Raw genomic sequence first — 26,754 nt, forward strand, 5'->3', positions numbered from 1 at the left:
GCTAAATGACCGAAGGCCAAACTAGCTCCTAGTATTTCATTTGATTAATTTATTAGCATCACCCATAAAACCGAAGTGTGATTTGTCTGTAAGAGAAGTCGAGCCAGGCTTCACCTAGTAGAGTTATTGTAACACAATTCTTCCAGATTTCAGAAAGTGCATTTCTAGTACTAAAAAAGATTCAACTAATAAGCAGGTAAAATAAACAATTAACCCGTTTGACCTGTTGAAAGATATATCATATCTCTGTATCAAAGGCTACGAGAATCTAGAAGTCAGCGCGCCGTCTGTGCCGGGCAATTCAGCCGCCAACTTGATTATGGGGCATTCATGGTTAAATCATGATGCGAACGACGTGCTGAAAGGCCGTTCTCTCCATTAACTGTGCAAAAAATAGACGCAGATTGTGCGCCACCTACTGTGTCCATTAAAATTGTTTTATTTTGCAAACCTTTTATGCCTTTCAAATTGCATATAGTTATAGACGGAGGATTACCAACGAGTCACTGTTATCATGTCTAGTTCGTACTAAAAATCAGCCCTGAGAAATGCCTATGTGCAATTATCCCATGCTAATTTATTGTGTCCATATAACAGTAATAACGGAATTGCACTAAAACCTAAAATAAAATATGGGCACCTCTCTTGTCCGCGAAAAAAAATAATAAGAATTAAGTACTGCAACAATGATAAAAATTCGTTACTTTCGTTGCTGTAGCTCTTTTTTGACTTAATTTTAGCACAGTACAACGCCAAAAAACATATGTAGGTGACTCTCATCAATTTTAGTCAATTCTCTTGTGTTGTTGCTTTGCTCAATTATGTTCTACGGCATATGTTCTACGCTTTATATAATGAATTTAATTATTGGTCTTCATTTTCGTGAATTTTGCTTCAAGCAAAAAACAGTTAGCAGACGCCTTTGCCTTCCAACAGTATCGCAGCAAGTGAAATAAACAGACAGTAGTGAAAAACAAACCGTGTACATAATAATAGACAGTGTCTCAGAAAGTGGATTGTTTATTTACTCTTATATGTAAGCCTTATCCGGCACTTTTGCTGACGTAAAAATCTTATGTTGATTTTCTTGTCGCATTAGTCTAGCCAGTTTGCCCTTCAAAACTCCGTACCTAGCTCCTTCATGTGCTGTTCGACCTTCGCAGTTTTGCCACATACTGTTATCTATTGGGTTGACCATAACCATATCGTTTTTTCTGGCCTTTATTTCCTGACAATTAGAGAACTTCAAGGACTCCTGAGCTTTTTGATCATCGCTTGTTGAATCTAATGAATCCTTCAAAATAGGTTTAATAAAATCATCAGCCCGAAGAGTGGTGCTTTTTATAAAATGTTTATACATGCTACATTTGATCCCCAAAAAATCCGGCGCTACAGAGCTTTTTGTTATCGATTTTTTTTTGACGCCCGGCTTTTTCGAAGTTAAAGTTCTCTGAGGGCCATTTGAAGGTCGACAATTTTTAACAGCTTCACATGTTGGAGATCGTTTTCGTTCAGCATGTTTTTGTTTTTTACTTTTCTTAATGACTGGATTTTGCTGTGTGTTGTCCTGTACTGTTTTTTGTTTCCCCAAATTGTTTGCATCTACTAACTCTTTGAGTTTTACATTTGTACTGAGTTCCCTTGTGTCGATGACTTCTGTACTCGCGTTAGGTAAATTCTGTTGTTTGCTTTTCTTTTGTTTCTTTACAGTAATATCTTTCACTGGCATCTCTGACGAAGATTCCCCATCCGAACTCTCATTAGATTCCGTTATGGAAATGTTTTGAGCTGTTTGGTTGTACATTTTGGCCCACCAGGGCTCCACGAGGCAAACTCCTGAATTAAGCCCAAGGCCATTGCGATCGAATTGTACCTGCAAAATGGGGTCGAATCATCAGTGTATCCATATGTAAGGTTTAGGAAAATGCTAAGTATCATATGACATGATCTTGTAGCAATTCAATTAAGTTTTGAGGAAGCTGCTTATCTCACGATCAGACATTTTAATGCTATTTACAGTCCCCATTTGTAGACTGAATAAACAAATTCAATATATAGATTAATATTCATACGCAAAAAATTGTCCTCAAAAACTTGTTCTTTTCCTCGAAAGAACAACAATCACTGCAGTATTTCCCAATCGGATGGGGGTCATCCTTTAGGCCTCACTTGGTGTTTCGAATACGTGTAACCACAAATTTTTAAATAAAGTATATTTGAGGAAATTTAATTTGTACATTAATTTGATCCTTTTAAATGCTGGTAGAACAGACAAACACTTCTTCAAATATATATTAAAACCAAAACGCATTAGTTTCGAATTTAATTGAGTTTATAAGCAGAAATGAAACAGAGGTGAGCATTTTAGGAAACCCACTTGGCGATCATTTCCAACAGCTCAAGGAATATAATGAGCATTCAAGATGCAAATTCTTCGGTGTGTCAGTCTTAAAAAACAAGATTACTTTGCTTATTGACTGAGATGAATGAAAATAAGCTTACTTTGAAGTGCTTCGCGCTAGTGCACCTATCATAGGCTTATAAGCACATTAATTAATACATAAACAACCTTAGACGTAAAATACATCCAAACCTTCGGCTTAATTACTGTAAGGATGCCTTGGTTTCGACGGCCTAAGCCTTGGCCCTGTTTCCAACCCATATTTTCGAGGAGTGCCTGCGGATTCATCTTTGCGTGGATTTACCGACGACCTGCAATCAAGTAATATACGTATAGAAATAAAAGATATTATTTTGTAGGCAGCTCTTTAAACATTATGATGAGAGTATAAGCTGTTAAAAAATGACTAATGCAGATAGTCACGAGTTTAAACGTCATTGTAATTATTTGCGCATCTCTCATTTGAACCAAAAAATGCTGTCTATTTAATTTTTATGATTGCCCGACTTCTCCTTTCTTTGACATAACAGAACTTTTTACGCAAGAAAATACTTATAGCCCATAACACAAGAACTGTTATGTCTGCACATTTTCAGATGAAAATAAGATCTCTGTTTCACAATAGATTAAATTAAAATTGAACATGCCTACAAACTGGACTAATTAAACAAAGAACGCGTATGTATGACAGCCTCATATCGTAATCGGGTAAATGTATTCATATGTTTACGTATAATGTTATTATAATTATTATTTACTGTCCTGAGTAGCTCCTGAGTGTCCAACTGTACTAATATAATAGTATGTAGGAGTCATAATCTTCTAAATTTTATAGAGTTAATATCAAACAGCTATAGCTGTGCACTATTCATACTTGCCTATATTCATACCTAAGTACGCTTGACAAGTCTACTAAATATTTAAAAACAATTGATAAACCTTTACTTTTGAGCCACTACTTTAGTTGAAAATGAGTGGTGTTGTCCATTTAATAATGCAGTGGGCATTTTCTAACGAACTCCTCATTATACCAATGACAGCTAACACACCATAGAGCTCACATGTACTGACTTGTGCATAAAAATTCACAACACAGATAACGCACACAACGCAGTTTTCAGCTGTTGTTCAAGCAGCAGCACCGCAGTGACTGCTTTCAACCGTGTTCGCACGGGTAGTAACGCGCGAGTGTATTCGGCCGCTAATAGCATGCGTCTATCTCTTATTTGATGGCCTCAGTCCAACAACCAACATCATTGATCCCAGCCAGGCCCGCTTCCTTCTTTATGTATCCTTAAACGCACACATGCGTTCGCTGGCGGCTGGCGGAGTGTCTCTTCTCATAAGCGGCACAAATCAACTGCTTGCCGCATCGGAGAGCTTCAACAGTTGATTGTTTCGAAAGTTGTAAAGTGGGTAGTTTATTTTATGTTTAGTTCGACTAATTCACACACCGAACTACCGCGAATAGCCAGCCTACTGATTGCCGATCCTCGCTAACTTACGCGAGCGTACAGGACAGACAGTCCGCCGGAACAAGCGCCTTGGCTGGCGTGCTGAGTCGTGAGTGAGTACCAGAGAAACCGGTTTGCTTCGTTACTGTCGCTTTTCGTTAGACAAGAGTGCTTTGATTATTTTTTCATTGTTCAAAGAAGAAACGGAGGCAAAATGTCAGAATCGCTGAACGTTTGCAGTGGAGTTTTATCGGAGAACGCAGATGATTCTCAGGATTCCTCGTCGCGGAGGAAAACCCGTACAGCAAACAAGAAAAGACGGCTTGTGAGTATTTTGTTCGACAAACATAGATATATAACAAAGTTAAGCACCAACCTTGTTGATATACTTATCCAATGATTATGGTATATTTTTTAGAAAAAACAGTTGCTGTAGAAGAACCATTATGCCGCCCTCGAAAATAAACGCTCGTTAGATTGATCGCCAGAATGCCTGTCTATCGTATCCAAAACAGGACCCCGCTAAGTTTTCAGCCGGCCAACCTCCAGCGGACTAACACTGTGGGGAAGAGGGAGCGCGACGAAAAAGTTGGAAATTTCTGAGGTCTATTGATTTAAAAATTGCATTCCTCTTTTGCAAGATGACCTGTAATTTTGGTTTTAACAACATGGTTTTGTGTATTCATTCGTGGGATCCACTTGCTAAGCTAACTAGCGACTGACCGACAGAAAACAAATGGTGAAGATAATCAACAGGTTTCACTGCAAGTAAAAATGACATTTTAACATTAGCCTTTGTTTCTAGCTACACAAGAACTAGTGCATAATTATTCATTTGAATTAGTTTGATTAATCTCAGTTACGATCAGGACTTGCGTCAAGTGATAGTTTTCATCGAATATATGTCATTTAGAAGTTTTGAATTTTGTTTTTAATGTTTTGTTAATGAGTCCTTTTTAAACACATTCTGAAATTACCGTTGGCTGCTTTTCATATTTAATATTGGCCTGGACTTTCGTTACTAGTTTTTAAAAATTCCACTCAATAGAATCATACTTCAGAGAATAGTCATGGAGAAAACGCTGTACTTAAAGACCGTTGTGTAAGAGCAGGTAAACTATTCCTATAAATAAATTAGTTGAATTTATCTGCCTATTATCGCCTATCTGATAACTTATCTCACAACTCTGTAAATATAATAAAACACGATATGTTATTACGGCATATCCTATAGTATCAAGAATTTAGAATACATCTATAATGACATTAGTACGCAGGCATTCTATTACGACAGAGCCAAACGTCCGCTTTGTTGTCTACAAAATTCGAAATAGCTATTATAGAGTACTCATATATTAGAGCGGTGTTAAATGGTAGAATTATTTAGTCACCACATACATTTAAAGTAAATATACCAGTTCGAACGATCTTTCAACTCGAACAATTTTTTTTTTATTTAGAGATAGAAAATTGAAGTAGGTACAAAAACCTACGGCAATCCCGCTCGAATAAATTGAATCAGAATATAAAATATATGCGTATGTGTAGAAATAAGTCAAGATATACAATTTTCATAGTGATCATTTGTCATATATAATCTCTAAACTTTGTCGATGCATGTATTTGTGCCCCTGTGTAAAGTCAACCATTGAGAGTATGTAAAGCCTAATGAGGCGGTAATTACTCAAGCATCATAAAGGGCGACTGAAAGATCTCCATAGAAATATCCTGTTTGAAATTACGCCCCGATGGGTGTATGATATTATAATGAGACATTAGTATGTGATTGATTGTTTAAAATAATTTTTATACAGCTTTTAAATCGAAACACCATGATTGATCTCTCTTATATAAATATTTCTCAACACAAAACCGTCATTTTTGTTGAAACGTTAACGCCATTAAAGAGTAACACGGAGTAGTCTTGTCGTAGCCGGTTTCCTTCTTTCTGCTTCATATATAATAAATTAAGTTTAAACGCTGCCGCCATACTAAAGTACAAATGCTTTTGGACCCTTTTTTTCCGATTAGGGAGATGGCGATTCACCTGATGAACGCAAAGGAGGTGGCGGAGGCGGAGGAGGGGGCGGTGACATGGAAGAAATTGACAGCGACCAAGAAGAACCTACCGGACTGGAAGGGGCAGCTTTTCAAAGTAGACTTCCTTACGACAAAATGACAGCACAAGAAGCGGCTGGGTTTACGGATGTTGCTAATAGCGGGCCTGAGACTCAAAAAATCTTCCTGCACATTCGCAACAGACTTCTACAGGTCTGGCTAGAGAACCCCAGACAAGAACTGACCTGTAAGCGTAAATCGGTGAAAACTATTGTAGAAATCTTTGAACATAATTTTCATCAGGATCAACTGAATTCGTCTATATTGTACGTCTGATAGTACCAGTTTTGGTCTGTAGATCGATTGTTGAAGGCAAGGTGCTGGTGGTACATTTTATCATTTCGCCGACACCGTTCTAATTACATAAACTATAAGGCACATAGTTCTGTATAGAGCTATTTGATGTTGCCTTTTATCTAAAATTTAAAGCCAAAGGCGAATACTCTACTGACGATGACATATATTTTTAGAATCTCGAAATTAATCCCAGCTTAGGCAGGTATTTGTGAAATACACCATTACCTTGTTCTTGCAAATCATATGTTGTTATTCTTTATAGACGAAAACGCTTTGCCCCGGATCGAATCACCGTACAATTCTGATCAAGCGTTGGTCGCACGGATACATTCTTACTTAGAGCGACAGGGTCTTATCAACTTCGGTGTCTTTGAAAGACTCAAGCCGTTAGCAGATAAGAAAAATGGGAAAGTTATTGTGATTGGGGCAGGAATTTCTGGCCTTATTGCTGCTCAACAACTACAACAATTCGGTATGGAGGTGAGTAACATGCGAGATAATATATAATGTATATGCATTTTGCTAAGCAAGTTTTGATATAATAGCAGTGCTTATTAACGAGTTTAAGGAACTGTTAATAAAAGGACAGCTGTGCTAATCAGCTCTAAAGAAAGAAAGGGTCATTAAGTTGTTTTCAAAGACTTCTATTTAATTTGTATGTTGTCATGCTCCACGCCGGCGCATTCTCGCTACAATGTTAAGTCACAACTTAATTAGTTGGTTAAAGATAGCTTGATGAAGCATAACTTTTTATATGCAGGTGCTCGTACTAGAGGCGCGTGATCGAGTCGGCGGTCGGATTGCGACGTTCCGTAAAAACAACTATATTGCTGATTTAGGCGCTATGGTAGTGACGGGACTGGGTGGCAATCCCCTCACCATTCTCTCCAAGCAAATCAACATGGAACTGCACAAGATTAAACAAAAATGCCCGCTTTTTGAAAGTAAAGGCTCAACCGTAGAGAAAGAAAAGGACGAAATGGTCGAGCGTGAATTCAATCGTCTTCTTGAAGCAACAAGTTACCTCTCACACAACGTCGGTTTTAATGACGTAGATGGTACGTACACATAATGGAAATTTATGACTACTATTAAGATTTAACAAACACATTAAGACTTAACTTTAAAACTCTATATTATTCCAGTCGATACGGGAAACCACTGAAATCGAAATTCCTTATTTCGAAGTACTAAATGAAAAAAATTTATAGTAACAGATCTGATAACTGATAATGCAGGTGTTGAGATTTAGCTCAATTCTGGTCCGCCACCATTACCTACGAAAGTAATGTGTATCAATTATTATCAATATTATTTCTTTTTTGAAGTTTTCATGCGGATATCATTATTACTGATACGATAAACATTTGTAAAGGCTCATTGCTAAGTTACGAGAAAAAGTATTGTAAATGAAATGAAACAAGTCGAATTAGAAGTTTTCCTTTAAGTCTTTCATCGATACTGTGTTTTTGCGCAGGTAAGCCGGTTTCCTTAGGACATACGTTAGAATGGGTAATTAAACTTCAGGAAAAGCACATTAAGGACAAGCAGATCGAGCATCATAAGGCAATAATTACGCTCCAGGAAAAACTTAAAAAGAATCAGCATGAGATGATTGAACTACGCAAAAAAATCGATCAGTCCAATAAGCAGCTTAGAGAAAAAGAATCTGCGAAAGAGCTCGAGGAGTTTGAATTACGGTCAAAAGCTTATGACCTTAATACATATTGTCAGGTGAGCTCGTACATGAGATTGAGCTGTTACTTGAAACATTCGAAAATGTGGTTCTGGGTTAATTCTCATACTCAATATACCCAAACAAAATGACAACGCTTAAACTACTCTTAGAAAGGTAGTGGATAACATCTTATAGCGTTATTATATAGTCCTTATTGTAACAATGCATATTTCTTTTTCTAGGAATGGGATGAGCTAGCAGAGCAGCAAAAAGAGCTTGAAGATAAACTGCTTGAATTAGAAGGCTCGCCCCCTTCAGACGTCTATCTGTCATCCAGTGACCGGCGAGTTCTGGATTGGCATTTTGCTAACCTCGAATTTGCTAACGCTACGCCATTGAACAATCTTTCACTCAGGCACTGGGACCAAGACGATGATTTTGGCTTCTCCGGATCACACCTCACCGTACGAAATGGGTTGGTGGAAGTTAAACTTTTTTTTTATTTGTAATATTTTCGAAATGAAAATATTACAGTGCACGATTCTAGAGAATCGTACACTGTAATATTTTCATTTCGAAAGACGATAATAAAAGACCTACTTTTGACTTGGTCTCAATGACGGCTGGCTGGATACCACTCCACCAAACTATTAGAATCGCAAATGTAACTACTGATCAGCTAAATATTTTAAATCACAACTTTTTGCCGAGCTCAAGTGACTTTATATGCCCTGCAAGTCTGAGAAACGTTCTAAACTCATTACAAGTGTACATATGTGGTTTTTAATTAACAGGTATTCTTGCGTACCAATGGCTTTGGCAGAAGGTTTGGATATTAAACGATCTCATACGGTGAGGCAAATTGAGATCTCTCCAACTGGTGTTGTCGTTACGACTGCCACCCCGAAAGGCAATACAAATCTGCAAACGTTCAAAGCAGATGCCGTCCTTTGCACCCTGCCCCTTGGTGTTCTTAAAGAGAGCATTCAACCAACGGTTGGTACAGCATGCTTACAATTCTTTAAAAGTCATGTTTTTCCAAATTCGAACATTAAGATTATTATTATGGTTAAATTTGACCCCGTAATAGCCGAGTGGATAACGTATTTGCTTACTAAATTTGAGGACTCGTGGTAGCATAGGTTCGTATCCGAGCTTTGATATATTTGGTATGATGTTAGAAGAAACCAGCCGCCTGAAATAATTCCTAAGAGGGTTAAGTGCAAAATAAAACATTTGTTTCTAGTTATAGTTAGCTCTCTCCTTCTCTTTTCGTGAGTTGCACTTTTGTAACTAAGAAAATTAACTAATGATATAAAATATTTAGTATCGAAACCAAGTAACTGTTTTCGTTCAAGGTGAATGCCAACATACAGTAACATGCAAATGCAATATTTACATACCTATGAACATCAAAACGTTTGTTCGCATATTCAGCACTTTCCCGCATGTAATTCGTTCTGCAAAATTATAAAAATTGACCTATTTTATATATATTTTGTAGAACTCGAAAACGAGTCAACTTTTGAAGTTAGATGCTTCACAAATGTTTAACCGTTGTTAAGATAACTGCTCAAAAACGTCATTCTGCTAAAAGCATACATCAGAATGTATGGAAAAGTTGTTTATAATTTGGATATAATAGCTATTTTTTTTTCAACTTATTTAACCTAGCGTTCTCTCGTCAAATGGGGCTCACTCAGAATGAAAAGAAGATTGTCAGAGCTTCTTTGAAATAGACTGGGCACATTCAAAAACTTATTCGCTTGAGTGCATACGATCAAGTGAATAAATCTATGCTGTGCAACCGAGAATAAGGTCAATCACAAGATAAATTAATTCTCTGATTACCAGGTGAACTCACAGAATGCGGTACATTTTGTACCTCCATTGCCTGAGTGGAAAGTATCTGCAATTCAGCGCCTAGGTTTTGGCAATTTGAACAAGGTTGTTCTTTGCTTCGATCGTTTCTTCTGGGATCCATCAGCGAATTTGTTTGGTCACGTTGGCTCGACAACGGGAAGTAGAGGCGAACTTTTCTTATTTTGGAGTCTTTATAAAGCACCAGTGCTTCTAGCTTTGGTTGCTGGTGAGGCCGCAACAATTATGGAAAATGTTAGCGATGACGTAATCATTGGCCGATGCATTGCTGTACTTAAAGGTGAGTTTCAGATAGAGAGACGTCTGTAAAATCTGAACGACAAAGTAAGACACTTTTGTCTGTATTCTTAGTACGCACATACATATTACCTACACGATAACAATAACGTAATGGTTGCGCGTGCATGTTTATATGAAACGATTAGTTACGTAAGTGTTTTTTATATTTAACTATAGAATCGATTATAATATATGTAGTGTTTACAGAATATGGTGCGCCCACGATTTTCGTTTAATTAGCACAAGAGTATTATAATTGACGCTCAGTCAACCATCTTTACCGACTTCTATTCTCTTCCACCAACAAATAGAATTTCTATTTTTATACCTCCTTGAGTGCTGACTTGTTTTACTGAGCAAGTATTGTTTCTTTTGTGTAATGATAATCACGTTTATTTTAAAAACAGGGATATTCGGTAACTCATTGGTTCCGCAACCCAAAGAAACCGTCGTGACTCGATGGAATGCAGATCCATGTTCAAGAGGATCCTATTCGTACGTTGCAACGGGAGCATCCGGAAATGATTACGACCTGCTTGCAGCCCCTGTAACACCTCAGGTATGCATGAAATTGACTTCGAACATTCGATTAACTAGTAACGTAGTAACAAGGCTTTATTTTAAACACTACCATGCATTACAAGCATATACAATAACGAAATTGCATGTCATCAAGGAGAAATTATTACGCACATCTTCCACTCGACACAGAACATGCCATACCGAATTATGATAAACTGAATAAATTAGTAGGTATACATTAATTATTATATTTATTTTTCGTGTGCGTTGCAGGTGAGCCCGAATCAGCCGCAGGCGCCGGCCCGCTTATTTTTCGCCGGCGAACACACAATCCGTAATTACCCGGCTACGGTGCACGGAGCATTATTGTCTGGCCTAAGAGAAGCAGGGCGAGTAGCTGACCAGTTTCTTGGATGTCCGTACGCGCCGAGCTCTTGAACATTATATGCGCTAAAGCAACAGCAGAAATAGTTGCCAGACTTAATTTGAAAACTTGCCTTTTTGTGGTGAAGATGATAAGGTCTGAGACCTGATACGAATGATATAAGATTGTGGCAAAAGTTGGTCCGAAGAGACAACAAGACTATACAAATTGTAAAGGTAGGGAAAGCAACCCTAAAGGAAAAGTTTACAAAATATTTTAGCTAAAGAAGTGTCCCTGTGTTATTCTATCTATTGCAACATCTTTCGTAAATAACAACCTGGTCAAAGTAAATGGCCTAAACAAAACGAGTATTATTAGGAGATATTTAAATTAGAATTAGTTATTTATCCCGATTCTGCACAGTACATATGTTCAGAATTAAGATATAGTGATCGAAAGATTGAGAGATAAATGAAAATATTAAACATTTGTTTGTCAAAGAAGAGGACAGAGGTCGGTTCACGTATGCTGAAAAGGTAAGAGAGCAGGTTGTATCTGCCATTGTTACGAAGGTATTTCTGTTTTTGTAGGGACAAAAACGACTTGCTTGTATTTGAGCGAATAAATGTAGTACGTACTATTGTTATTATTACAATATATGCAAGGATGCAGCGGAGCCAAAATTAAGTAGCGGCTTATGCTTATTGCTCCGCTTTCGTTACCCTGTGGCGCAAAATTTTAAAATGTGTATATTGAAACGAATAATACTAGGAAAGAACTTGAAATATTTGTGTGCCTATATATATGCTGCATGGATTAGTAATGAAAGAAATATTTAAATAATTGTTTACCGGGAAAGATTCATAACCGAAGATTTGGGATTTTCATCAGTTGAGTTAAAATGAAGACATACGAATATATCTCGGCCTGAATGTACCCGTTGCTTAAATGGAACACCATGGTCAACATGATACAATGCAAATGGACATTCGTTTATAGAGTAGCGAGATTGATTTCGTGAAGGTAGGGAAACAAAAAATATAGATAAATATTCAACTTCTTTTGATACTCCCCAACAAACAAGAAGCGGGTTCTGAAGTGCACTTTCCAGCACAGAAACCGCTTAAATGTAAATTGTTTTTTAGGCTGTTTAACAACTCGTACGCTATTGAAAGCGGATGGTTAAAACATGTTTTGATTTACTTCCTGCACCGCACTGTAATTATACATTGCAAGTTAATAAACTAAATCGTCTTCCTATGTCTTTGACTAGAACTTGTTTTTTTTTTTTGTAACTATATTGAATTGTCAAAAAAATATTGACGGTCTCATTGGCCAGATAACTAGTATATCTCAGGTCATCTGAATCGCATCGGACCGACATCGCGTTGAAGTAATTTGAAAACAGAGATTCGACAATAGTAAATGTGCTAAAACTGCTGTAATGTTTTTATTAGGAATACAAAGGAGCTTAAAATAGGGCGCCTTAAAGATGAGCAAAACGTCTACAAAAAGTCGCTACACTTGGCGTTTTTTTAACGATTAAAACACAAATGTAGCCTAGGCTTAATGAAATAGTGTAGTGCTGATTGTAATCAAAGCGAGCTATCAGGAGAAATAACCCAAAGATGGTTCTGTCGATTCTGTTGCGGAAATGTCGTTGTGTAATATGGCCGGCCAATTAATAAAAAAGTCGATGAATTTATTTGTCGAGTTAAGCAAGACACATGAGTAGCCGTGATATTGCTAAAACGATTGATCACGAGTGATGAAGAGTAGGTCACACACAACAATAATGCGTAAAAATAATCGTGCATTATGAGCAGCCACAACCTTGCAAAACGATGAATTGGAACCTCAACAATTAATTACGAGGAGAACTAATTACGGATTACAACAACCCACTGAAAAAAATTGACCGAAACTAGTAAACGAAAAGGTGTCATCTTTTACTACGACAGAGCTATATCGGATACATCTTTAGTCACACTGCTAAAAATTTGGAGAACAGATTTTACATTATCATTTTATCATCTGTTTCAGTCTCTTTAAAACTCTTTAATGGTGTTAATTCAACTTCGATGAAGGGACCTAAAAGCTACTTGTCGCAATTGTTCGATTAGGAATCAAAAAGCTCAAAACATAAACAAAATAGAGTGTTAACAGAAAGATGACAAAATATTGGCGATCAGTGGCGCACATTTAACTTATTAATACTGTCTGAAAATATTTGCTATAATTTTTTGTATAAAGCAATGGGTTCTTCATTTTGCTTTTTCAGTACCTACGGCAGAGTAAGCCTGTATCAAAATAGCTATTTGCCAACGCAATAAATTCGACGTTACTAGTTATTATATGTAATTATAGGTTATAAAACGTACCATATTTAAGCGCCCACGATAATGCGCCTTTAGCGATACCATTTTTTCTACCATCTGGTTGGCAGTACTCTGATATCTTGAATTCTCTTGGCTTTAAATCATAGGTTGAAACTCAGTTTGCAACTACTAAACATCAAATTAATTAGTGACTTATAACCATTGACGAAAGCGTCCCTTAGTAATCTATTATTAACTTTCTTGCTACTGTTTTGAATGATGCCTCACACTATCATCTTTTCACCTTTAAGAAGTTTGTAGGAACACTTCGTATATTTTAACCTACCGTAAAAGTGGAACCAAGCTAAGAAAAATATCTTCTATTGGAAACTAGAGCCAACTTCTGCGAATTTTTGTTCCATCTTGTGCATAATACGAAGCGACCAAACAAAAGAAAGTCGTATATAAATATTGCGGTGTTGAGGTGAAAAAGTCATTTGCGAAACGTGTCTGCTGTGTGACAATATAACATGTATCTGACGCGGGTTTTCTTATAGAAATATGGGTTATATGTATTCTACACCCGCTTGGTGTTGTCATTTCATTTACAGCATCGCATATGCACAAGTGCGCGCTGTCATTACTTTAAGAGGCAATTGACAAGTAAACCCGTTTCACCACCGTTAGCAAGTAAAAACTGTTTGATCTAGTTAATACTGTGAGAATAGAGATAACAGCTAATTGTTACATTAAAACTTGAAGAACTAAGAAGTATTAATTTTAATTAATTATTTATTATTAATTAATTATATATATTAATTAATAAAAAGAGTTTTAATTGCAAAGACAAAATTGGAAGTAACAAACTGGCACTAAATACGTGAGCCATGATTCATACTGACAGCGCAATACAAAAGGAGACTTGCAGAAACCTGATAATACATTTGTAAGAATTTGTAATAAAGAAAACCTGATAATACATTTGTTCTAAAAACAATGTTGTGTTTGTTATCCAGTGCAGTGCTCCTTATTGTCACAGCGCAATTTTCCCTACGCTGTTCTTCCATTACCTGGTTTTATCAATCTCGGAGAAGTATTTGAGTCGCTTCCTTCATTTTCTATGTTAGCCCATTACCGTGCTAAGCGATCGATTTCCCAGTTAAGGTATTTTCTCGTGTTTCAGCCAAGATAGTCTGTATCGGAATAATTGAAAAATATAAGTGAATTTGTTTCAATTTTTCGATTACCGATTGGCGTATTACACTGCCATGTTTTAGTCATGCTCTTACTCTTTAGCAAGCATGCTATGTCCTACTGTCAATAATCACGCATTTCCAGTAACTACCGTTGACTCGTTTTCTTTGTAGGAAGTTGGTCATCTCAAAGTGTTGTAGATGTTAACTTTCAAAAATCTAACCAAATGTTAGGCCATTTAAAAACCAAGCAATTTGGCAATGTGTAAACGTGGATTGACTCCAAAAGTCAACTGTTTACTGGAGATGAAATTACGTTTGACTCAAAAAAAAAAGTAGTTTTTTAAACAACAAGCTAAAAACGCTAAGCCGCTTTTACATTTTTCTTCTTTAGAGAAGAGAAATTGTTTCACAAATTCATTCATCATTTTTGTAATTGAAATGACTGTTTAAAAATACAATCTCCCTTTCGGTATATCTCAGAGTTTATGGGGAATTCTCATAGGTAAATCATTCTACCATCAAACTACAGTATTTTCTTCTCAAGTCAATCCTGCATGCAAAAAGAAATATTCGAACTGTTCTTAAAATGGTTTCCACGAATGTATACGCATTTATCCGAATTTGATGGAAAGAATACTGGATATCGAGAGCACCTCACTTAAGGTTTAATTCTCTTAAATTCGTTATTTCTAAATATTAATAAAGATATTTTAAAAGGAATAATATTTTTATCGAGGTCAGAAGGAAATACCCAAGTTCTACAGTACTGTGTTTCTCGCGCGCATTTTGCGTGAAAATCCTACTGATCATAAAATTAATACATATCGGTTTTTACATATATTTTCAATGTCTAGATTTATTTACAGGAAACTCTTTAGATCACAACTGCCATACTGTTTCCATGGCTTATACACACAGCCATGTCATGCAACCTTTCTGACTCTGTGCGTCCTGTGATGTTAATCGCCATGACCCTCCAGCTTAAAAACAAAATCCTACAATTGCTCTTCATGAACATACATAGTGACACTACATATTAAAGTATGAGTTATATATCCTTTCTAATTTATCCGACCTACTCTCAACACAGGCGTGCTGTTAATGCCGGAGTGCATGTTTATTCTATAAACGCATTTGCCTCCTTATCGGGGATGACCATTCGTCAACTAATTTGCATAATGCACGCGCTTTTTATTACATAAGTACTAACATACTTGTCTGACTTAATTAGCGGCGACATCTTCGTTTAGCTTTTTCGCTAGGCCCATTTAGATGAAGAACAAATATTATTTGAAACAATGTATATCCCACTATCACACTTTTAGGCGGAAGGTTAAATTGCCATTTTACGACCTTCGATAGATATAGTGACGGATCTTTGACCCTGCGACCGCCTTTTCCGCTCCTGGAACGCTCTGACATGCTTGTCAAGTCGAGACGTCTTCTTCTTTTCAGCATTTTTCATGCTGAACTCTGTATCTACGTTCCATTTTGGACGAACAACGTAATCCTTAATAGAAGGCATTGGTACACGAGCTCGAGCTACAAAACCGGGTTCTCCAGGTTTAGCACTGAAATGAAGAAGAAAATTTAAACAATCAGGATTACATTATCTTAGATAGAAAAAAAATGTCTTATGTTTAATAATATGTGTTTGATCTATTATCTACTACAATTAAAATGTGCATGTCACCAGTCATTAAGTAATTATTAATAGTTAACAAATGAGCAAAAACTATCGCGTGGTAACAACAATTGCAATACAATTGATAGATGCGGGTACAACCACATTGTATTGAAAATATCGCCATGGTCATTATCATTGATGTGCACCTCTGTCAGGTACATATACGATTGTCAGACTACAAAGTTTTCCCTCTTTATAGTAGCGCTACGTACGAAAGTAGATTTATCTATTTAGCTAGTCTATTTTAAAATTCTGAGAACTTGCCTATTAGCCTCATCGTTCCGAGCGTTTTTTTTGCCTTTTTTGCTGGAGCTGGCAGTCTGCTCTTTTTCGGTTTGTTCAGCTCGCCGTACAGATTGGAAACGTTCGTAATCCTTTGACTCACGCTCCTCTTTTGATATCGTTGTATAGTCCGTATTCAAATTAAATATGGGTCGAGACCATTTCGCGATAAGCTTTCCTGCTCTGATCTTGTTGTTTTTTGTTTCTTTCGGATGTTTATACAAATACATGACAGCACGTCCTGCAACATCAAACAGAAGTAAGGAAGGTTAATATTGGAAAGTACGCTTGTGTATATACTTAAGGTGCTGTAAAGGTGTTGCGTTATATTAGACTAGAAATACACGTACCAATACCGGAAGACTTGAGCATTCCTTGATCTAGCGCTTCTCCAGGGAACTCCTCAAGCAGTCTTAGCATTTCTTCTCGGATGCTAAGATGTGGTAGAGATTTGTCTGGTAGTGGTGATAACCAATCACAAATGACATTAAGTACGCCCTGATCTAAGAAAGCCATTTTTAGATCAATCTTTTTGAGATGAGGCAGAACAAAACTAAGATACATAAGTTTCTTTGTAGCAGCTTGTTTTTTCTTGTTCAGCTCACGATCTTCCTCAGCTTTCAGCTTCATTTCCTTTAGAAACTCGGCGATCATATCGTCGGTGTCATTAATAATATCGACATCCTTCCGTTTCTTACGTCCAGTTCGCTCGGCCTTCTTACGAGCTAACATGAGGTCGAAATCAGACATGTGGCTTGTTCCCCCGGAGGTCGGTCCTTCATCATCAGAAGAGACATCACCTTTCGCTTTTTTAGCTGGTTGCTCCTCTTGGGCCACATCCTCGTCATTTTCAGCTTTTCGTTTTATTCCTTCGCCTTCATCTCCGCTATCTCCGAATATTTCTGCCACAAGTTCGTTTTCCCCTTCGTTATCTGATGCGTCCGAAATACGTCCAGCTTTCTTTTTCTTTCCTTTCTTCTTTTTTTTAATGGTCATTTCATCATCACTGTCACTTCTACTTCCTGACCTCGATCTGTTGGAGACTGCACTTCCAGAACGAGATCTACTTCGACTTCTCGAACCACTTCCGCTACGAGACCTTCTCGATCCGCTGTGGCTTCTGGAACGTGAACCAGAACCACTACGCGACCTCCGCGATCCACTTCTGCTTTGGGATCCACTTCTTGAACGCGAACGGCTTCCACTTTGAGAACGTCTTAACCCGCTTCGCGAGCGGCTACGACTGCCAGATCGTCTCCCCCTACTATGAGAACGGCTCCCGGAGCCACTTCGGGACCTACGTGACCCGCTGCGTGATCTTCGTGAGCCACTCCTAGACCTGCTGCGAGACCCCGATCTATTTCTAGACCTCGATCGACTCCAAGATCCTGACACTTTTGATCCACTTCGGGAACGACGCGAACCTGATCGCGAACGAGATCGTGAACCGCTCTTTGCTGAACCACTGCGCGACCTTCCATGAGATCCAGTGCTGGAAAGTGATCTTCCTCGGGAAACGCTTTTTTGCGACGTGCGAGACGCAGCCGATCCAGAACGCGAGCCGCTCTTACGAGATGTGCGTGATGTAACCGAACGTGAATGCGAACGGGATCGTGAACCGCTTTTCCGAGAGGCGGCCGACCCTGAGCGGGGACTAGACTTGCGGGACCCACTTTTAGCGGACGCGTGAGACGCGGCCGAACCGGAACGGGATCTTGATCTGCTCCGCGATTTTGAGTGGGGAGATCTCGAGCGACTGAAACATAGAGTAGTAACTTTCCAATAAAACCGCTAATGCCGTCTTTATTAAAACTCATTTTTGTTTCTTGAATTTGACGAGAGGCTCACATTATTACACGCTAGGCAATAAAAAACTATGTCATGCACCTTATTGAGAATGTTTATTCTTTGCATGATGCTGTGAGATGGTGTACAATGAAATAATTTTTTTTAAACGAGGGCGCTTACATTATATTATACAAATTATTGTACGTAATTTCTGCACATGAATACAGTCTATAATGGTAAAATACTGTGGTCTATGAAATTAATGTATCATGGTATAAGAAAAAAACAGTTGTCACTTTTTGGAGGTATACCAAGTTTATGAGAAGTCGCGAATTTTACTTAATTTTGAATAAAAACCATCTCTTGCTTGCGACTTCTATCAATGAGATATTGACCGTTATTAGCGATGATCCTCGTCAATCTTTAAGCTAGCTGTCTCATTCAATTCGTTTAGAACTGAACATCTTTATTGGTTGTATCTTTGAACCGATCAATACGGTACCTTCTATATGTTTTTACACCTTCTGGCACAATTAAGTGAATTTTGTAAACAACAGAAATAGTAATCCCAATGAACAGGATCGAAACTATAAGGTGGATGAGGCAAGGTATCTTATTTAAACGCGGGGAATTTTTGGCGGCACTAAATATGTGCGAGACCTGGCCTTATTACCATGAAGCACGACTTTTATTTGCCCTACTCGGTGCATTTCTTAGATGTTTTGCCTTAAACGATGGACTTAACTTTACAGTACTCAACTGAGTTCTGGTTGTTTGCAAGAAAGTCATGGAAAAGCACCCTTCCGCAATCTATGCATTACAATCTATCAAATTCACAACATTATCTCTTTTAGATGATATCCGGCTTTAGTCCTCGTTCGAAGGATCCTACCACACAGGTCGCAGCTAGTTCGTTCCAGAAACAGAAGTTCAAAATAGATTTTAAATATTAAAAATTTCTGTATCTATAGACTTGTGCGATTGAATCAAACATGACGCCAAAAGAAGGCTGGGGGGTTAGCCCTATAATAAAGTAAGGATCCGCTTTTATTTTCTTACCCAACATTGTTTGTGGCACCAAAGTTGAAACCGCTTTAAAATCTAGGAAGAGACCCAAAAGGTACACCGTCACATATTTTATGTACTTCAGTGATGCCGACTGATTGACAAATACGCACAGCGTAACGCTGTGCGATATTGCAAACAGCTAATATAGCAACGAGTGTATTGTCTTCCGGTCTTAGCAGAACGTGGGCGTAAAAACGTGAAAGTGCTTGTTGATTAACATTTGTTATCTATTATTCGTTCCAAGTAGACCGATCACATTTAATACCGTGTTTTCACATGACACTGTTTTAAAGAGAAGTGTATTCTTTACCTGCTGTGTGATCCACTGGCTGGAGATTCACTCCTAGATCTACTGCGACTCTTTTTATCGTCGGTAGGAGTGACCGAGTGGCCTGGTGAGTCTAGCTGGGGTGAATACTCCCCAGACATTGCGAAGCCGTCAACCTGAAGGTAGCATACATTTAATTCTATTTGTTCGTTTTATGCCAAAATTGAAAAACTAAGCAATGAATCAAACACTTGTATAGACCAGTTTTCGCACCTTGATTAAAGCTTTCAAACACGCAAAGCATAACAGAAGATTGTGTGACGTTGAAAATTTAAAAGAAAAAGCTTTGCAAATGAAGCGCTAATAAAGGTATAACCCTAACAGAGCGGAAATTTCCTGCTTACGTAGTGCATTGGGATACACGTTTATAGATGACATAGATTAAGGTGCAAACATTACAAAATGAATTTGCTCTTTACATACCTACAGACTAGCACTTGCTTAAAGCGAGTAGTGAACTCTTCGATTTAGCACTCATTTAAAATACCTTTCACATGGTACAAAAAAGTCGATACATTGAACTCTAGTTTTTTTATCATGTATTATAAATCTGACTGCATTAATAATAAACTCTCTCAGAATACAAACCTAACTTATTTCCACGTCTTATCATCCAAGTTGATTTAGTAGGAAGAACGCACTATGCAAATATGTTATATCGTCTCTGCACAATGGCGTCTTTTTCTCCGTAATTCAGGGATAAAGAAATTGCAGCATAGACACTTGGGTATACACGAGACAGTTGTCTTAACCACAAAAAAAAATATTTTCAGTAAGTATCAATAAGTAAGAGTTGCATTGCATCATTCAATCACATGAACGACCAAACTTGTTATCACAAGGACTACAAAAACCTCACATTAAAAAATAAAGGGTGGTAACTAATTTTGACTTCTGCATTGCCACTGAAATTATACACAAACATTCAAAGAAACCAGATATTCTCTTTACAACTGCAGCCATTCGGGGGATCATCTTTAAGGTCTACTATAACGATGCAAAATAGTGAAGTGTACGCATATGAACACTGTCTTCAAATATCCTCCCGTGAAATTTACGGTTCCCGATTGCAGTTTCGTATAGAAGATCTTAAGGATGGTCAGAGCTTCACAGCTGGACATAACTGATTCTTTAAGGAAAACCGTTACAACACTCAAAAGTAACAGGTACGCATAAAGGAAACGCGTGTAAAAACCGATGACGAAGCCTTCTACTGGAATCGGAGCGCATTGATCTTTAGAATATGCACCTACATGTGGTACAAATGACTAACTCAGGTATTCGAACACTGATATGTAAATACAACGTTTGCAGACAGCAAACCAGGATGTTGATTATGAACGGATTGGCACCATAGTGTTGCTAAACAAAGAGGCCTTCAGTTGAACTGCATGACATTTGTTAACAGCAGCTTGGTCATTTTCGTTCGAGATTTCCTCAGCAACATAAACGCTGCCACCTATTATGTTTGTGTTAAGGACTGCGCAGCACAAGCGTTCATTTTTTAGCAAACGTCGAATATAGCAGCAGCACTTACTCACTTTTTGTCTTGTTTTTTAAGTGTTCTATGTTTTCCTCCACGATAATTGCACTTCGTGAACTATAGCCAACACTAAACACGGATTCTTCGCAGTTACCACTTTGAATCCTTTCTGAGCCCTTGGCATCTAATATATACCTATCGCATGGCGTTCGATGCAGTACCGGTGTTTTGACTCCACTCCGCCAATTTAGAAGCGTAAAAACGGCGGAAAATTTCGAATTATTTGTGTTATGCCAGCTAGAAAACAAGCGGCCAACTTTCATCGTCAGGTATGAATACTGTACAATACGGTGCTGAAATGGAGTTAGTTTGAAGGTGTAAAAATGAAACAGCTGGGCATATAGCCATCCTTCGTCCCTTAAGACCTGTCGGAAAAGTTTCAAATGTGTGAACAGCTAGCATTTAGAGGATAGATTTGTATAAAGGTAAACATAGAGCCGGAATCTGGAGTAGCTTATCACCGTCGAAAAATGTCCACAGGGGATGGATGGTAAGCGCTTATCGTGAATTTTGAGTGTTATCCTATATTTGTATATTGAACATACACTGATTGATCAACACGAGTTCAAGTCGCATTTACTTAAGTTAGCGAAAGTAATATTTGTTTAACAAATAACAAATTACAACTTTAACTCAATTCTGAGAAACCAGTTTAGCGCTTGTCACTGCAAACGCATGTAACAACAAAGTAGTTGTGCAATAGAGCGAACAATTGAAAGGTTTATTTAAAACTAAGCTTTCAGGCTCATTATAATCACTTACTATTTTAATTTTCCCTGACTAATACTAATTTTAGTTCATTACACTGGGGTCACTGGTGTTTTGTTAATGAAATATATTACGTCCAAAACATGTAAATATAATTCATATATCTATTGCCAATGTTTAACAATGAAAACAGCTAAAATTATCATCCAGCGAGTCGAATTGCCAGTTGACAGTTGCTCTTTCTGTAAGTGAATAAGGTGCACAAAAAATTCAGGAAGATAACAACACTTATAATAACTGTAATAAGGTATACTATTATGTAGGCTCCATTTATCCGCTCTCGTGTTCTAGAATTTAGAAAACGAATATCTATAGAACGCTTTTATTATTTAATGCTTAGGTTACCTGTATATTCACTAGAAAAGCACGGCTAGTATCAATTAATATAGCAAGGTATTGTTCCAAAGCTATATCATATATAGCGATTTAGAAGCATTTTAACAGTTTTTATTTCTCATTAACGTCGAAGAACTTATCAAAAACGAGACTTACAAGGGCAACATACTTCCGATGCTAAACATGGTACTTCCTATCTCTAAGGGGGCTCGCATTATACTCAATATAGTAGCATATATAAACCGTTCTAAAAATAAGGCTTTGTTGCCGAGTTTTTATTTTTTTCATCCCAGAGGCGATCTTTTTCTATTTATGATCAACTCATATAACTGGGGTAGCAGCATAATTATTTATTTATTGGCATAGGGTTCGTCAGTTAAACTCTGCCGAGGCTGAATGTGAGTGGATAGCCGAGAGACTCCGGACTCGTGATGGACATCAGAAAGGAAGTCGAGCTTACATTCGCAACAATCAAGATGTAAGTCGAGGTACTAATCACATCACGGATACTATCCAAGAGCTCACTGAGCTACTCAATCAACAGTCTATCACGGGGAAGATGTGAGTACCATATATGTTTTTCAAATATAGCATAACATTAACTAATGGGAGCTAGCTCCTTTTTCATGACGACTTCATAATAAAGATACCAATATAAAATATGCATTTTCAACGATAGGATAATTGGACTGGCATTATGAATGTTTGAGCTTTTCTATTAGCACATCCCTAGTCTGATCATCACGTATGTAATTGGGATAATAATATCTAAGAAAGAGTAAGTTTGAATAATAAGACTACACTTGCGATACAAATAGATAAAATAAGAACCTTGAAATCGATAAGCACTAGTTACTTAGATTCATTCTTCGTATACGTTGGGCTATTTCTATTGAAAACTGTTGGGGTGATTTTTTCCAGATCTAATAGAAACTAACTAGTGTATGTATCCGAATATTCGTTATTCATTTTCCTTAATCTTCCTTTCTATGATGAGCGCTATCTAGCATTCTCTCTGTGCGGCACTTATGCTCGGAGACAAAACATTCAAAACACAAACCACTGAAAAATCATAGCGTCACAGTTGAATTGTCGCTAAGCTTACCGGTCTGATTTGCCACTCGACGTTGACGTAGTATTAAAGAATAGCCATGAAATACTTCGATAAGTGTACGTGAGATGCTACATATTACTGGTTCATTATACGTACTATATTACTTATATGTTTGGAATAGAAATATTTAAATATGTATTTTTCGTGCGACTCGTCTAGGGGCTTACTCTCGAGCCACTCTGAGTTCTAAGTTAGTGAGCTATAAGTTCCTCGACTTTTATTTATGGTATTATCGTTAAATATCGCTTCAGACGGCTAGGTACATCTATTATGAAATGAAATGTGTTTACGGCCAGGCGTGAATTTAGATTATCACTATGTCCTTACGTTTAGTAAGCAAACAAGTTAACTATCACAGGGTTCCAAATTTCTAACTTAGCAAATTCCACCTTCACACATGGTTCTACCCTCCTGTTCCACAGAACGGAACGTGAAGCCAATCGGCGACAGGCCTTGTTACACCGCCTCGAATCTCGTTTCGGCGATCTCCAGCAAAAGGCAAAAATAAATACGCAAGAACACTTTCTGAGAAAGGATCTCTTTGGCGGTTATGGTTTCGATGGCGAACTGGCAACGTGGAAAGAAGCACGTTGTTCTGGGGGCGGCGATTCTGCTGTTTATTTTGCCACTCAGGAATCGTTTCAAGCCCAGAAGAACAATATACAGGGTGAGCTTTGTGATTTGTAAACATTGCTATCTAGTACGATTCGCAAATATGGTTTTTAAATTCATACCACTGGATACATAATATTATAGAAATACTTTTGTTTTCCAATACTCATACGATATAAGACAATATACATTTGCGTCCTCCTAATTGATATATTCGTGAACGAAATCAGTTTCGTATTTACTAAAACTGAAGAACTCGATACGTGTCCTAATAAAGTGAAAACGCAAGAACTTCTAATGTTAAATACCCATTTTGAAACCATAAGCTATTTTATCCGTCGAGATTCAATATACATTAAGCATCTTTCATTAGTTTATTTTTTGTCTTTTTTTCCGTTTATAATTGTACTACTGTGTTGAATTTACTAAATAACGTCAAAGACTATGTTGATTTTTTCTGCTAGAATCAGCTCAAGATGCCGGCCTAGAGCAATTGTCATCTATTATGTCTCGGACAAAAACAATGGCGCAAAATTTTACAACTGAAATTAATCTTTGCAACGAGATTCTTGACGATGTTGCCGAGCAAATGGATACGGCCAACGAACGACTTCTACGAAATACTGAAAGAACCCAACAACTCGACGTGCGGAGCGGCACTTGTGGACTTTGGGTTGTTGTTACGTTACTATTTATTGCTATTGTAGTTGTTGCACTAATACAGACCTGAAGTCAAGCGGCATAATGAAAAAGATAAATCAAATGAGCGATGACAGAATAGTGTGATATTATAAGGATGAACGTTGTGTGCCTTGCTGACGTTAATTCAGGTAAATGCTAATTATTAAAGCCACGCATCGTCTGCGCCGCTACGAATCCTGTTTATCAATGAAGATCCGATAAGAACAAGTTCTCCAGTGTGAACCGAATATTCGCGATGCGCTATATGGCCATAGAAACATCAAAAAATTTGACTATTAGGCCAATTAGTCAATGTAAGATAATTATTATTATTGTCCGATACAAGTTTTTAAACATTTGACGTAAACGCTGAAAATATGATGCAAAACTGCGGACTGACATAAAACAAAATGGTGGTTGTATCCGTAGTGAAACGTTTGATCTTTTGAAGCCAAATACTAATTGACTAGACTTAAAAAATATCAGATTAAGAATAAATAGTAAAGAAAAACATAGTTTATGGAGAAGTACATTTTACAGACTTGTAGTACTCTCGTTTAGATACTACTTTATATAACACAGTTATGCTGTTCCAATTTTATTTCAGCTCTTTATTCTGCGTATAATAGCTTTAGAAGTTTATAAATTACTGACGATGCTAAAATCAAGCCAATCACTATAAACATTTATATGAAAATAATAATACGAACTTCTCAGTTGATGAAATCCATGGTCAGCTGGTAATAGGATAAGAATTATCTAGAGCGGGCATATATTTCGAGGAAACAAAACGGGTGAACTGAGTACACAGCCTAACAAGGGCCAACGGTAGGTAAATTGTTTATGAAGATCTAATGTGGAATACCTTGTATTCCGTATTGGATTTTTTAGCCGAAGAGAACTGCTGCCCGAACTGATTGGGAGATAAGTCGTGACGCTGTACTATTTTATATAAAACACGGTTAATGGGGAAAGCTTTAAGGGGAGCAAGAACTGCTTGCAGTTGATTCGTCGATCAACGATCGATAAAGCATGACTAAATAGTTGTAAATGAAATAACGAGCACTGTGATGTGCCTCAGTTTTTACTCCGCAAATATGTTACGATGACTGAAATAGCCTAAGAAATAACTGGGCTCAACTAAGTCCCGTTAGAATTTGCGGAGAGCATGTTTTTGTTATGTGGCAGCCTCGATATACCATGTTTCTTTTCATCGGCTGCAGGTTGTCTGATCCATTTATGAACGAGATATGAACCCACGATGCCTATGCTCATTATCGACGAAAACATGTGCGAGACGGGTTGTTTTTTGCAATAGTTACGACCGCCGCAATTTACCGCCTTTTGTTGTTATGGTTACGATTGTCGGCCACGATCATGCAAGTGTTGTTTGGTTAGTGCGAGCCGGTTCTCTTTGCTCACGGTTAAGATCGCTGTCAACAACTTATGCATTATGAGGCTAACATCACAAAGTGGCCCAGAACTCTAGGCAGTTCTTTCTCAAGGCCCCTTATTAAATTGATAAAGGATTAGATCTTCGACTAAGCCTCAAGGTCGTAAGCCTTAATTGCGAATCGAAGCCTAACCCTATTACGAACTCGTATAGAGAGCCGTAAAAATTACACATTCTACATACCTATAGATGAACTGGTAGGGCAAAAAACGCGGCGTATTTTTGCGCCGCGTTATGTGCAAATAGCATGTTTATGAAAATACTTATGTTTTTCTACAATGGTGGCGCCACCGAACAGATTATTCGAGGTTGCGCCATGATCCCAAATGATGGTGACTAGGACAGGGTTCTTTGCTATTGTTAATGTATTTGCACGGTTTATCTTAGTGTACTACGGGTTCCTCGAGCAAAGTAATATTTTTATGTTGGGTACCATCACAACATGGAACAAACTATGGGAAATAAAATATATGTAACAGCCAACCTACATAAGATCTGTAAGTGCGTCGGTGGTATTCTCATGCTGCCTGTTGTATCAGATTGAATCGGCTTGCTTTTATAAGTATAGAGTCTTTTTCGCCCATAT

At 37.6% G+C, this 26,754-nt stretch overlaps 4 protein-coding genes across 12 annotated transcripts; 2 read left to right on the forward strand and 2 right to left on the reverse strand.

Moving 5' to 3' along the window:
- Window positions 1-983: 983 nt before the first annotated feature.
- On the reverse strand, window positions 984-3,636 carry LOC111245597 (uncharacterized). 4 transcript variants are annotated; one of them, XM_086982106.1, is made up of 3 exons: window positions 3,507-3,636; window positions 2,594-2,712; window positions 984-1,873 (listed from the first exon to the last, which is right to left on the reverse strand). In XM_086982106.1, the coding sequence occupies exons 2-3, from the start codon at window positions 2,687-2,689 to the stop codon at window positions 1,031-1,033; spliced, it is 939 nt and encodes a 312-aa protein (XP_086838232.1). In that variant the 5' UTR covers window positions 2,690-2,712; window positions 3,507-3,636; the 3' UTR covers window positions 984-1,030. The 4 variants fall into 4 exon arrangements, with proteins under 4 accessions (XP_086838232.1, XP_086838231.1, XP_086838228.1 ...); XM_086982105.1 differs by having other exon boundaries at window positions 3,473-3,616; XM_086982102.1 differs by having other exon boundaries at window positions 3,347-3,593.
- A 78-nt stretch (window positions 3,637-3,714) lies between these two features.
- Window positions 3,715-12,263, forward strand: Su(var)3-3 (lysine-specific histone demethylase Su(var)3-3). The gene is made up of 10 exons (XM_022793854.2): window positions 3,715-4,180; window positions 5,887-6,160; window positions 6,533-6,750; window positions 7,031-7,328; window positions 7,748-8,004; window positions 8,191-8,423; window positions 8,743-8,944; window positions 9,803-10,109; window positions 10,516-10,667; window positions 10,904-12,263. The coding sequence occupies exons 1-10, from the start codon at window positions 4,070-4,072 to the stop codon at window positions 11,066-11,068; spliced, it is 2,217 nt and encodes a 738-aa protein (XP_022649589.1). The 5' UTR covers window positions 3,715-4,069; the 3' UTR covers window positions 11,069-12,263.
- Window positions 12,264-15,336: 3,073 nt separating this feature from the next.
- Window positions 15,337-21,342, reverse strand: LOC111243840 (protein IWS1 homolog). 5 transcript variants are annotated; one of them, XM_022790031.2, is made up of 6 exons: window positions 21,203-21,342; window positions 20,250-20,407; window positions 19,644-19,777; window positions 16,828-18,233; window positions 16,460-16,718; window positions 15,337-16,079 (listed from the first exon to the last, which is right to left on the reverse strand). In XM_022790031.2, exons 3-6 carry the CDS (start codon window positions 19,760-19,762, stop codon window positions 15,842-15,844), a joined length of 2,022 nt encoding a protein of 673 aa, XP_022645766.1. In that variant the 5' UTR covers window positions 19,763-19,777; window positions 20,250-20,407; window positions 21,203-21,342; the 3' UTR covers window positions 15,337-15,841. The 5 variants fall into 5 exon arrangements, with proteins under 5 accessions (XP_022645766.1, XP_022645765.1, XP_086838223.1 ...); XM_022790030.2 differs by lacking the exon at window positions 21,203-21,342 and adding an exon at window positions 20,915-21,054; XM_086982097.1 differs by lacking the exon at window positions 21,203-21,342 and adding an exon at window positions 20,857-20,976.
- An 82-nt stretch (window positions 21,343-21,424) lies between these two features.
- Syx8 (syntaxin 8) lies at window positions 21,425-25,143 on the forward strand. Of its 2 annotated transcripts, none has more exons than XM_022790035.2 (4): window positions 21,425-21,694; window positions 22,675-22,869; window positions 23,845-24,089; window positions 24,499-25,143. In XM_022790035.2, exons 1-4 carry the CDS (start codon window positions 21,675-21,677, stop codon window positions 24,762-24,764), a joined length of 726 nt encoding a protein of 241 aa, XP_022645770.1. In that variant the 5' UTR covers window positions 21,425-21,674; the 3' UTR covers window positions 24,765-25,143. The 2 variants fall into 2 exon arrangements, with proteins under 2 accessions (XP_022645770.1, XP_086838233.1); XM_086982107.1 differs by having other exon boundaries at window positions 21,435-21,694; window positions 24,505-25,143.
- The last annotated feature ends 1,611 nt before the right edge of the window (window positions 25,144-26,754 follow it).

Source organism: Varroa destructor, unplaced genomic scaffold (assembly GCF_002443255.2).
Source record: "Varroa destructor unplaced genomic scaffold, Vdes_3.0 BEIS01000002.1, whole genome shotgun sequence".
NCBI lineage: Eukaryota > Metazoa > Arthropoda > Arachnida > Mesostigmata > Varroidae > Varroa > Varroa destructor.